General features: G+C 52.7%; 1 protein-coding gene across 2 annotated transcripts in view; it reads left to right on the forward strand.

Annotated features, from left to right (window-relative positions):
* XPO6 (exportin 6) overlaps positions 1 to 6,574 on the forward strand; it is a 134,664-nt gene extending 128,090 nt beyond the window's left edge. For both annotated transcript variants that reach the window (XM_014587730.2, XM_014587731.2), the window contains exons 21-24: positions 1,067 to 1,228; positions 2,257 to 2,355; positions 2,529 to 2,759; positions 5,896 to 6,574. In XM_014587730.2, coding sequence (XP_014443216.1) covers positions 1,067 to 1,228; positions 2,257 to 2,355; positions 2,529 to 2,759; positions 5,896 to 5,997 — 594 coding nt within the window. In that variant the 3' untranslated portion in view covers positions 5,998 to 6,574. The remainder of the gene's footprint in view (positions 1 to 1,066; positions 1,229 to 2,256; positions 2,356 to 2,528; positions 2,760 to 5,895) is intronic.
* The last annotated feature ends 6,541 nt before the right edge of the window (positions 6,575 to 13,115 follow it).

Consider the following 13,115-nt stretch of genomic DNA (forward strand, 5'->3'; position numbering starts at 1 on the left):
CGCACACGCCCTATAGCAAAAACCTCTCAAAAAAAATATATATATTTTTTAAATTCTGCAGAGCTGTCTGGCATAACGTGAGCTGCAGACTCTGCAGTGGTCTGGAGATCTTTGGTTCATTTAACACACATCGCAGCACTTGTCCCCTTCTCTAGATCCTTGTCCCCTTCTCCTCTAGATCCACTCAGAATCCTGGCTGCCTGTAAAAGGAGAAACAGGTCCAGAGAGCAATTAGTGCAGCTTGTGGTCCTCAGGAGGGCCTCTTTAACACTTCTTTTAATGGCTCTTAAGTGCTCTTTAAACTTGGCTTTTCTAAAGAGAGCAGACTGATTTTAAAAAGTTACTTTGTCTTTAGCCTCAGAGGTTGCATAAGACCAGCCTGGGCTGAGACTGTTTAGCTCAGGAAAAGGAACAGCCACTACTAAAGTATGACAGCTCACATCTGCTATATTCTATACAGGAAATCCATCGTCCTAATTGTCCTTCCATTTAATAGCCCTTTTTTTTGCTAGCATAGAAGAGTGATTTCATGAGAAAAGGGCCCTTGATGGGGTTGGCAGGTGGTGTGGTTAAGGCATTGAGTTCCATAATGGCTGATGGTGGGGTTCACGTCCTGGACCTAACAACTTAAACATGCTAGGTGTGTGTGTGTGGTGTGTGCGCGCACATGCGCGTGCACCTGATATCCCGAGAGGAGATTAGAGAAGGGATTGCAGCATGGCCATGTCCCCTTGGGGGTACTTTCTCACAATTCCTCTCTCTTTCTCTCTGTCTAAGACTCTGATGAGACCCTATTGCAAAAATTTAAAAAGGGTGAGTGCTTGGTACTGACACCTACAGCCTAGCTCGCATGTGGACCTTGTCTCTGTCGAGACATTCCTCATGAACTGCCCAGTCTAGGGGGCTTGGTTTTCTGTACAGGAAGTGAGCATGCAGGTGGGACACTGACACTGTTTGCTGTCCCTAGGCACCTCTCAGGCCTCTTTGTTGCTCTGGGTCTAGGCTGTGCATAGCTCCCTGAGCAGCAGGATGAGAAAGTCTAAGCATCTATGTGTGTTCTCCACAGCGTCCGTCCCCTGACGTGAAGGCCGAGTTGTTTGAGCTCCTTTTCCGGACACTTCACCACAACTGGAGGTACTTCTTCAAGTCCACTGTCTTGGCCAGCGTCCAGAGGGGGATTGCCGAGGAGCAAATGGAGAATGAGCCCCAGTTTAGTGCCATCATGCAGGTAATGTGGGAGAGCTGGTGAGCACTCTGTGATCCAAGGAAGACGAGTACTCTCACCCTACCTGGGTCCACCACCCTATCTGCCCCTGGGCTTGTTGCTCTGGCTTGTGGTCTCACGTCTCTAACCTGGCTCCTGTGGCAAGTACTGTCTGTGAAGCCTCACGCTCTTATGGTCACTTTCCATTGGAGCAGGGCACTTTGTGTTTTGGGGAGTGTGTTTCTTTTTGCCCCTGAACCAGAAACTTTTGTTCCTGGAAATTTGAGAGCAGTTTAAAAATCTTATGCTGTTTAACCTCAAGGCAGAGACAGCTGGTTGTGAAGAAGCTTCAGGATTCGTGGCCAGTGAGGCCTAAGATGACAAGGAGAGGGGGAGCTTTTGAAAGTGATTGATTGGCTTCGGTGCCTGCTACGATTGCTGAGGGATTTGATAAGTGTTGTGAGCTTCTTGCTTCAAAAATGTCCTGTGTGGGACCAGCAGTTAGCATAATGGCTGTGTCGCTGGACTCCCATGTAGTCGACCGTAGTTCACGTCCCAGACCCGGTGGCTTAAAACTCACGCCGGGCGTGTGTGCGTGCGTGCCCAAGATCCTGAGAGGAGAATGGAGGAGAAGGGATTGCGGTGTGGCCATACCCCCTGGGGGGTGATTTCTCGCTTTCTATCTCTCTGTCTTTCTCTGTCTGTCTAGCGAGCGCACGTGCCCTATAGCAAAAACCTCTCCCCCCCCCCAAAAAAAAACAAAGTCCTGTGGAGGTTTTCCAATGGTTTTTATCAAAAGATGCAGGATGACATGAAAATAAGTAGAGGCCCAGTGGGGACAACTTAGGTGCTGGTGCTAAGACCAGGAGCATTCCAGAGACCTGACCAGACAGGCCAGAACAGTCCAGACAGTGGGTGTCCTCACCCGGCCATGGCATTAGGAGATGCTTGCTAATGGAGTGCTGGTTTCTCTGGCATAGGGCAAATGCCCCAGGAGTGCTTGGTCAGAGGGAGTTTAAATACTGCTTGTAACATCGTGATTTTATTTCTAGGCTTTTGGACAGTCTTTTCTCCAGCCTGACATCCACCTTTTTAAACAAAACCTCTTCTACTTGGAGACTCTCAACACCAAGCAGAAGCTATACCACAAGGTAAGTGCCCCATCTCTCTTGGAAAGAGTCCTTCAACGGAAGTATCATGGACCATGTCTGCCTGCTCTAGCCAGTAGCTGACAAGTAGGACAGGAAACAGCTGGGACCTGGGCCAGGCCCTGGGTCTTGAGTGAGCCCTTCTGCCTTCCTCACCCAGTGTCTCCTTCCTGCAGAAGATCTTCCGGACTACCATGCTGTTCCAGTTTGTGAACGTCCTGCTGCAGGTCCTGGTTCACAAGTCCCATGACCTTCTGCAGGAGGAGATCGGCATTGCTGTTTACAACATGGCCTCTGTTGACTTCGATGGCTTCTTTGCAGCCTTCCTCCCAGAGTTTCTGACCAGCTGTGATGGTGTGGATGCCAACCAGAAAAACGTGCTGGGGCGGAATTTCAAGATGGATCGGGTGAGGAGAGAAAGAGGCCAGACTGAAAGGCTCCCAAGCCTGGCACCTGCTCAGTGAGGAGGGTACCCATTGGGACCTCTAGCCATGGCTTGTCCCACCCTGTAGCTTGGTGGCAACTTGTGCAGTGCCTGGGTGACTCGGCACTATGGCTGGATTGAGGAGCACACACTTCCCCCTTTCTTGGCTCCTGTAGCATGTAGCCTTATCTCAGCCCTTGAGGCCCCCAGTTCCTGTCTCCCATAGTCCATCCAGTGTGTCTCAGAGGAGGGAAGATCTGCTCAGCGTCTTTACCCTTACCGTACTCCATCAGTGCATACTCTGACCAGCGCCCTGCTGGTGTGTCTCCTCAGGGATAATCCCATCAAGGGCCAGTGCTAAACGAGGTAGAAGGACACAACGCTCTTTACCAAAACTTGCAGATAGGCTGAGAAGATTGGTGCTTGGCAGTTGTTCCCTGGGTCCACAGGTTTGGAGAAGGGACCCAGGCTCCTGGCCACCCCGGGCTCTTCCCAGGCTGACCTGCTACCAGGTCCCAGAGAAGCCCCCACAGCACTCACCCTCTTGTTCCATTGCTGCCTGCCCTGGGGCAGTGAGATGGACCATCCTCGCCCATGTAGCAACTTGGGTGGGTCAGGGCTGAGGTGCTGCTACTTCTGGATGCTCACAAAGCCATCATTGCTGGTGTGTCCAGGCCCAGCTTCTCCTCTCCTGGGTCTTCCTGGGAGCTCACCCGTGCTCCTCTTCCTGCTTCAGGTATCAAGTCTCTGCTGCCTGCCTGATCAGCTCTTAGAACTTTTCCTGTGGAATAGTCATTTTTCTCTCTCACTGTCTCACATTTGGTGGAATTAAGAGAAGAAAGCTCACATGTCCTCTTGGTGTTCTTGCCAGGCTCCTGCCCTTGAGTGTCGTGTCCATGGCCTGTTTGCTGTGCGGTCTGCCTGCTGCTCCTACAGGGCAGGTTGCATTTGCTCTGTGCTTGTCTTGTGTACACGTGTTGGACAGTTTTGTCTTAGATTTGATTTTCCTTTGTCTTGGAATCTTCTTTTACCTGAGATCTATTTTGTTTTTTCTTTTTCCTAGAGACCATATCCTAGTATACTTAATGTCTCATCCCTAATGATGAATAGGTATCAGGCATCTTCTTGATTTAAGACATTGGTTTCCAAATTTTCTGTCCTTCAGAAGCACCTGGGCTGCTTATTAAAAATCAAAAATGGGCTTTTACATTCAACTCAGGAAATGCTGATTTGGTGTTTAGAAGGCCATGGATATCAAAGACCTCCGCAGGTTGGTTTTCTGGAGGATGAAATGAAAGTTCATTCACTGTGTATTAAGCTGGCAACTTGTCAGGCGCAGTGCCAGGTGCTGGGCACCGGTCTCTGCCTTCAGATCTTTTGAGGAAGAAAGGCAGTACAGTGCCCTCTGTGGGCCACACTGTGCCAAGCACTTTACGTGCCTGGCTGTTGAAACCTCTTACAGCTTTCTGCAGTGGAGGTGCTGCTGTTAACCCCACTTCACAGCTGACTGAGCTCGGAAGGTCAGCAATTAGTTGCAGTCAGAAGACTTGGAAGTGGTGGAGCCAGGAAGTAGAATTCAGACCTGAGTATTCTGGCTCTGGAGCCTCCAAGCAGGGTGAGCCAGGGCATGTGGAGTGCTCCGAGCAAAGGCTGACCTGGCTGGCTGAGCCAGCAAACAGGAGCATCTGAACAGCTGTTTTGGAAGAGTCAGGCTCTGAGCCGAATTTTGAAAGGGAAATAGAAGTTAGGAAAAATGTTGGAGGTGGAGTGGAGGAGAGCTGCAGGTGCCTTCAGCTGTTTGCCGAACCTAGTCTTGTCACCTGGGTTTTAAGACGGGGTCATCTTGGGACCAGCAGTTAGTATAATGCCTATGTTGCTGGACTACCATGTAGTTGACCGTGGTTCGAGTTCTGGACCTGGCGGCTTAAAGTCATGCTGGGCGCGTGTGTGCATGCCCAAGATCCTGAGAGGAGAATGGAGGAGAAGGGATTGCGGCGTGGCCATCCCCCCTGGGGTGTGATTTTTTGCTTTCTGTCTCTCTCTCTGTCTTTCTGGTGAGCGCACACGCCCTACAGCAAAAACCTCCCCCCCCAAAAAAAAAAAAAAAAAAAAAAGACGGGGTCATCTTGGCACCACCAGCCAGGGCAGGGGAGTCAAGTCCTGTGATAGGGCTTAGCATACACCGTTCGTTTCACTCCTTCCTGGAACCTGCACTGTAGACATTTGATAGTGCCACACCTGAGAGGAAGGTCAGACTCGCAGTGGTAGTAAAGTTCCGGGTTCAGGTCTTGGGGCCTCTTTCGCTTCAAGCCTGGTGCTTCCCGCAGCTCCTACTGCTCATGTTCCCTGGTTAGTAGGGGCTGCTGGGCTGTGTGGGAAGGGGTCTGCAGACACTGTGGAGCATAAGTGTGTTGCTCCAGTTGGCTGTGGTGAGAGTGAGGGTTGCATCCATAGCCGGGCCAGTGCTTTAGTGTCTGCCTGCTCAGGATGGTGCTTCTAGTAGAACCGGTGTCACAGGGTTGTGGTGAGCATGCAGTATCCCAGGGAAGCCTTCACTGTATTCTTTTTCTCCCATAGTGCCTTGTAGCTTCTGTTGATGCACAGTACAAGAATGAGTAGAAAGGGATCAGCAGATGGTGTAATGGTTATGTCGCTTGGACTTCCATGTAGTTGACTGCAATTTGAGTCCTAGACTTGGTGGCTTAAGACTCACTCAGGGCACATGTTTGTGTGTGCCCAGAATCCTGAGACCAGAATGCAGGAGAAAGGATTGCAATGTGGCATCCTCTTTGGGGAGGGTAGGTGATTTCTTGCTTTCTGTCTCTTTCTGTCTCTTCAATGAGCACATGCACCCTTATGCACAATCTCTCTTTAAAAAAAAAAAAGTAGAAAGAGACGTTTTTGAATTTTATAAAATACTGATCAGAAGAAAAGTCATGATGTATTTTTCTGTGAAAAAATGTTTTGTGACTTTTCTGACAACCCAATATTTGCCTAACTACAGCTCAAACTCTGGGACAGGAGTATACAGTGGGGTCTGGTGGTAGGTGATCTGGGGTGTGGGTGGGACAGGTGGGCCTGCAGGGAGGCTGGTCTGCAGCTGTGCCCCTGCCTTCCAGGACCTGCCCTCGTTCACCCAGAATGTGCACAGGCTGGTCAACGACCTGCGCTACTACAGACTCTGCAACGACAGCCTGCCTCCCGGCACTGTGAAGCTCTAGGCTCAGCCCTGCATGCCTCCTCGGCCTGCTTCCTGCGCAAGGGACACAGACTTCTGCCGCTGCCACCTGCACCACCTCCACTTCCACCACAGATGTCTCCCGGATTCTCACACTCTGAGCTGCACTGCCCATCTCAGCTCCTGCTCCACTCCCCTCTCTTGCTGCCACCCAGCAGAGCTGGCGATAGTTCCCAAGGCGTTTGGAGCAGGTAGAGGGTCGTGTGGCCAGGTACCATGGAGCCAACGGGAAGTCCTGTGGGGTGGTCCCTGAAGATCATGTGCATATCAGTCACGGGGCAGAAACACCAAGGACAGCTTTTGACAGTGCCACCTTCTCACCATTCCACCTCCCCCTCCCCAGCCCAGCCATTCGCGGAGAGACGTGATATCGGAACTGTTTGGACACTTTGATCAAAACCCCCTCACCCCTGCCCCAATTGCCTTGAAGTCTCTGCTCTTTGTCAGAGATTTGCAAAGACTTGTGTTTTTGTTCTTGTTTTCTCATCATTCCATTGTGATACTAAGAAACTAAGAAGCTTAATGAGAAAATAAAATGCTTACATTGTTGTTATATAAAAGCTGGTTGGGGAGCTTCTTTCCACTCCAAGCCTGCATCCTGTGAGGGGGACTGTGCTGGTGTGAGAAAGGGGCAGTGAGCGGTGAGGGTGCCCATGGCCCATGTTTGTGCCTTGGGAGAGGATATCAGAGGAGGCCTGGCTTGATATTCTGTCTGTATCCACTCTCTTTAGATAATGTCTCCTTCAGGCCTGGCGAAGGAGCACCCTCACTCAGGGAGGGACAGGGAAGTAGTCTTAGCTGGGAACCTGGTGGAGAGGTAGGCGTGGAGCCCAGGCTGACTCCCCTGTGCCTAACGGAGGAAGTGTGGTCTCCAGTTCTTCCACCTCCCAGGGGCTGGATCCCTCTCCCAGGTGTCCAGCCAGGAATTACTCCTCAGTGGACTGAGGACAGAGGGTGGTAGAGGTCTCTTGATTGTCTGAGAATAGGGGGTGGTGAAGGAGGGAAAGAAGGGCGGGGTGGGCTTTTATTTCTTTAACAACCTACTGTGATACATTATGGGAATGTGGTCTCTGTCTCGGGAGCTTCTTGTACTGTACTCACTAGTTTTGGACTGCAGTTGACCACAAGTAACCAAAACTGTGGAGAGCAAAATACTGATAATCAGGAGGCCTACTGTGTGCAGAGATGCATGGTTTTATTTCTTCCTTTTTGTTTTTGCTCCTGAGTTGAGCTCCTGCTGTTTTATAGACTCCTTTTTATTTACTTAACTCTGAAAAAGTTTGTTTATTCCACGAAGGAGAGACGGCACCCCTAACAAGGTCTCGACGCTGCGATCCACCCTCAGCCGGGACCAGTCCCCGATCTCGCGTACACGTGTGCCAGGCAGACTCAGGAGGTTCTCAGAGTAGGTCTTCAGGTGTGAACCCAGAACCGGCCCACGTGGGTCAGCCTTGCAGAGCGTCATGCTTTACTGCTGTCTACTGTCTGATGTTCTCACTTAATGTGATTATTTCTCATGTTACTAAATATTCTACGAAACTTGATTTTCAATAGCAGGTGGTCTTGCATCACATGGCTCTGTCATAGTCTGCTTACAGTTTTTATTCCATTGAGGCTGCGGCGAACATCCTTGTACATGAATCTTTGTACTTCTCTGATTGCTTCCACGGGTTAAACTCCTACATGTGAGATTGCTATGTCAAATGTTCCTGAGGCTTGTGGATATTACTGGGGTTGATTTCTATTCTGAAGAAGGAGAGAAGTTACAGACTTTGGAGTTGCAAAATGTCTGAGCAGTAGGCTCCATTGAAACCATTTGACTAAGTCAGCTCCTGGTTTTGGATCTCGGAGATCCAAATTCTAACTGGTTGGTGACAGGGCCTGCCCAGGCCTCCTACCTACTTCTGAGCAAGGTTGGGACTCCAGTGGTCCTCCTGTTGTGATACCCCTGCAGGGCAGCTGAAGCCAGAGAGAGGAAAGCAGCTCTAGGTGGCTCCTTGGTGGTCTACAGAAGAACCATGATTGGGGCCCAGCAAGGGGCGTGGTGGTTAAGGTTCAAGTCCTGACCACGGTTCAAGTCCTGGACCTGGCAGCTTACTTTCTCACTTTCTCTCTTTCTGTCCCTCTCTGGTCAAATTAAAAAGAACCATGATTGATGGCCATTGGTTGATGTAATGAACATTACTTCTCAAATTCTTCCACCATCCAGGTGCAGGTCTGTATGGGAAGGACTTGGAGATCAATAAGATACCGCCTACGCCGCACGGAATTCACAAGCCAGTGGGGAGACAGCAGACATGTTTTTGCAGGATGATGTGTGGTTGTGTGTGTGTGTGTGTGTGTGTGTATTGGAGCGCTGGAGGGGACAGGTGGGGCTGAGGAGCAGGGGAGCTTCAGTCATGGGGCAGGTCCCTGGAACATGTGCAAGGACTCACTCTCCAGGGGGAAGGTGGATGGCAGGGGTGGGGGTCTCAAGGAGAGAGGGGAAGAAGCAGAGGTGTGGCGGTGTCTTCTAGGCAGAACCAGGTGGGTGTTGACTGGAGACACTGAAGTGGCCAGGAAGCTTGGATGATAGGGTCGAGGGTGGCATGAGTGGGACTTTTCCTCCTCTGACCAGGCTGTGTTGAGTAAAGGAGCCATTATCAGTAACGGTTCTGGGACAACAGTGTATGCTGGGCCCATCCCCACACGTGGAAGAGCAAGAGCCCGACTGGCTTCTGGTGGGGCCTGCTGTGTCTTTGTCCGACAGAGATGCAGTCCCGAAGTTCCTCCTTCCCCTCTCCAGAGCAGCAGGCTGGTTCATCGGGCGGGTACGACTGAGCTGCCTCAGGCAGTGTGACAGACAGGTGACCAGCAGTGTGGCTGGGTGCAGTGAACTGTGGAGACCGCCGTTTGACCGGTTGGGCTCTGAGACCAGTGGTGTGGTTTGAGTGTGCTCCCAAAATCATGTTCGGAAACTTAATCCCACTGCCACAGTCGGAGAGGGTGGGACCTTTAAGGGGTGCTTAGGTCAGAGGTCTTGCCCTCACGAGTGCAGGAAGGAGGAGGCGGGTATCGGGGCGTCCTCCCACGGGCTCCTGTCCTTTTGCCCTCTGCAGTGGGAGATGCAGTGAGAAGGCCCTTGCTGGATGTGGCTCAGGCCCTGGACTTCCCAGCCTCCAGACCTCCAGGTCTACACGAAACAACTGCCTTCCTTGTAAATCATGCAGCCGGGTGGGGGGAGGGTGTCCGTCAGAGCTGTGCAATGTCGCTAAGGTGCCCGCCCCTCCCAGGAGGAGGCTGGCCTCGGCCATCTGCCCCTACTCTGCTCCTGGCTCCTCTGGCTCCTCTGTCGCTGTGCTCTGTGAAGCTCTGCTGGGCACCCCTTCCTCACGGCCCCGTCGTCTGTGTCACTGGGGCTGTGGCATTCACCCCCACCACATGACAACCTGGATGCAGGCAGGGGTTGGTCTGTGTCCCCAGCTTAGGCCTAGGGCTTGGCCCAGGGCCGGTGCCCCACACCCATCAGGCACTTGAGGACTTTTCAGATGCCCCCGAATGGGTTCCTCCTCACCGGAGGGAGCCTGGAGTCACACTGCTGTGGCCTCTGACTAATTTTCAGCATAATGAAATCACGTCCCTGGTGGTGTCTTCGAAGATGCCTGTGCCTTACCCCTTTGGGAAACCACTCGAGTGAAATACTCTTGAGTGAAGAATTTCTTTAGCTCAAGGACTCCCTTTTCCGCCCTCCCCTGTCTCTATGATCTGAAAACCACTTTAAAACGCTTGTTAATTAGTTGGCTCCAGCCCTTGGAGTTGGCAGGATGGCAGGGTTAATAGCAGTCGTGGGTTATGCAGCCTCCCCAGGTAGGCCAGGAACAGGCTCCGAGCTGCCAGGGGCCCTGAAGGGCCTCAGAGGTTTCCACGGGGTCAGAGTCAAGTGCCAGCGGATGTGTTGGGAAACTAATTAAATGAAACTTCAGAAGCTCTATGGGCCTGATATGGGCAGTCATTTTGGCAATAGGTTGATTTTCTTTTTAAAAATGAGCTTGTTTTGGGGAGCCAGCAGGTGGCATAGTGGTCAAGGGTGCTGGACTCTCACATGGTAGACCACGGTTCCAGTCCCGGACCTGGCGGCTTGCTTTCTCATTTTCCCTCTCTCTTGCTCTCGCTCTGCCCCTCACTGGTCAAATTAAAATAAATAATTTTTTTTTTAAATGAGCTTAAAAATTTTTTTTTTTTTTAAATGAGATTTTTTTTTTTTTTTTTTTTTTTTAAAGAAAAGCTTGTTCCTTCCCCCGTTTATTACAGAAATAATACACATTCCTTGCAGAGAAACAAACAGAAAAGGACTCTCCTAAATCCTCTAATAACGTGTCGATGGTAGCCTCCAGACCTTTCTGCGTCTCTGTGCATACACGCATCCATACACCTGTCTTTGTGGGAATGAGATCATGCTACGTGTGTGGCAGGGTTCTGCCCTGAGGCCTCTGCACACACACCCTTTGGTGGGTCTTAGGGCCCCTAGAGACCCCAGCTTTCTGTGGCGGTTTCCACCCAAACCGTGGACGGGGCCAATTAGCAGACAGCGTGTGGAACATCGTGAAATGGCTGGGACCTCTTTCTGACCCATGGTGTCTGCAGCTATCCCGGGGGCTGAGGCCAGACAGGGGGCTGTGATGGTTCTTGAGCATGGCATGGCCCAGTGTGCAGGGGAAGAACCTGAGGCCCATACTCGCATCTGCCCTGTGGAGCCCCGGTGCTGGAGTTGATTCCCAGCTCCGGAGTTGGGGCGACCTTGCTTCCAGCCTCTGAAGGGCACTTGAGTAGAAGTGATTCAGACACAGGAGAAGGACGTGAGCAGCAGCTTAATCTCCCCTCCTGGAGCCTGCTGGGGGGATGGCGCTCTGGGGGCTTTTATTACACTAACGATGCGCGTTTCCCAAAGTAGTTCCCCTCCCCTGCTGAGGAGGGGGCCAGCCCCCGTTTGCCTTCTGCAGGCCCCCCACCTCACCCCACTCCGAGCCCTCCCCTAAAGGGCGAAGGCTTACTGCTGAGGATATGTAGGCTTGGGGGAGGTGGGGGCAGTGACTTGCCCAAGGTCCCACGGTGAGTCTCACAAAACTAGGTCCATGCTCAGGCCTGGTTCAGAGGCCGCAGGTCCCTCGGGCTGGCAGTATTTACTCAGGCCTCCCCTCAGCCCCTGGGAAACTCCTCTGTGCCCAGGTCACTTACTCGTAATCCTCACTTCCTGGTGACTTAAGGAGACAGGACACTTGTCCCTGTTCCCACTGAACTGGAACATCCAGGAGCTCCATAGGTCACGTGACTTGCCCACCGTCACTTAGCTGGACAGTGGTGGAGCAGGCATTCGGACTAGGTCCATGGGATTTCCAGTTCTGCCCTGCCCTCTGCTGCCGGCAGAGGAGCTGCTTCTGTCTAGTGATAGGCTGGCGCGCGTGTGTGTGTGCACGCATGCGTGTGCGTGTGCATGGGAAGGGGGGACTTTGGGGCTCCTCCCAGAGCCTGGGCTGGCTGCAGAAAGACTGGGCCCTCCTCTCAGGTCATCCTGGGACCAATGGCCCGAGGAGCTGGCCTGTCCCCTGGCACACAGTAGGGCTCCGTACCAGGCTGGCTCTGCTTCCCCTGGTGAATGGCTTTAAGGGCAGTTTGCAGAATCCAGTTGCAGGTGGCCAGGTGGGGCCACACAGCGGGGGAGGTGCCCAGGCACTCTGGCTCCACTGTGGGTCTGTGGACAGGGCAGTGGTTTCCCTTTGGAGATGGCGGCACACATCTGCCCTGGCAGGCCGCCTCAGCTCAGGGACGCATGCCACGTGTGCCTCTGTCATCTTTGCATCGGCCCAGAGCGTCCTGCGGCGCGGGTGTGGATGGAGACCTAGCGTGAGCGTGGGCGGCACAGGGCTTCTGCTGTGGAGGAAGGGGAGGGTCGGCCTCGGTGCCAGGTGTGCCATGTGGTGAAATAACTCGTGTGTATGTGTGTGTGCATGTGTGTGCGTGTGCGTGTGTGTAGGGGGTAGGCTGACAATGTACTCCCCACTCAGATGTGCACAAAATGTACCTGTTTCTATAACTCATTTCATTTGGCTCCAGAAAACTGATGGCAGGGAGGATGTATTTTTAAAAATTTGCTGGCTAAACAACTCATTCTCTCCTGGTTTAAAACAGCCTCTCCTGGATAAAATATTCAGTTAAAATTTAGATTTTAGACAGGTGTTGTGCACATGTGAAAAGGCACCTCGTCCTCCAAGCAGGGACGGCTGTGCCCGGCGAGTGGAAGGTGGGAGAGATTTCAGCAGTCCTACCCCTCCGCCAAGCCTCCTGGGACAGAGACCATCCTGTGGAGCTGTCCGTGGTGGCACTGTCCATCAAATGCTGCTTCCCCAACTGCTTTCAAGAGGCCTCTCCTCCCTCATCCCTCTCCTCCTCCCAAGCTGGCCTCCGAGGGGGCTGTCCACGTGTCTTTACAGGGTTGGAGGAGGGACCCCTGGCCCTTACTTTGGACTTTAGATCCTCAGGTCAAAGAGCCATGGTTCGGCCCAGGCTTCGTGTCACAGGCCAATAGTGGATCCTGAGTCGACCTGGATGGGGGTGCATGCACCCAAGATCCTGGCTGGAGGGCCGGGCAAGGGGAGCGCAGTGTGAGGAGGCCCTGTCGAGGGTGCCTCTCTCTCATGTGTCGCCACCGCTCTCATGAAAGAAAGAAACTTAAAAAAAAAAAAAGCCACTTGTAGGTGGGCATGGCTTCCTTAGGCCCGAATACCTAAGTGAACTCAGCCTTGTGTCTGAGGCCACACCCGCAGCCCCCAGTCTTTCCAGCCTCACCAGGGCGCAGGGCGAAATGCTAAAGCTGTCTCAGAGTTGAAGCGTCTTGCCCACGGAGTAGGAAATTCGAGTGAACAGGCCTGGTGCCGCTTGGTGCCCCTGCAGGCAAGGGCCTGCAAAGGCGTCGTGGGTGGGACGAGTGCTGTGGGATCTGCCACTCCTGGTGCTCCTGCAAAGCCACTGTCACAGAGTGCAGGGTCAGGAAGCCCCTGGGGCTGGGACTGGGCGAGGAAGGTGCTCTTCCGCAGGAACAGGCTGAGCAGGGCAGCCGCTCCTCCG

This window comes from Tupaia chinensis, unplaced genomic scaffold (assembly GCF_000334495.1).
Source record: "Tupaia chinensis unplaced genomic scaffold, TupChi_1.0 Scaffold000231_1, whole genome shotgun sequence".
NCBI classification, from domain to species: Eukaryota; Metazoa; Chordata; class Mammalia; order Scandentia; family Tupaiidae; genus Tupaia; species Tupaia belangeri.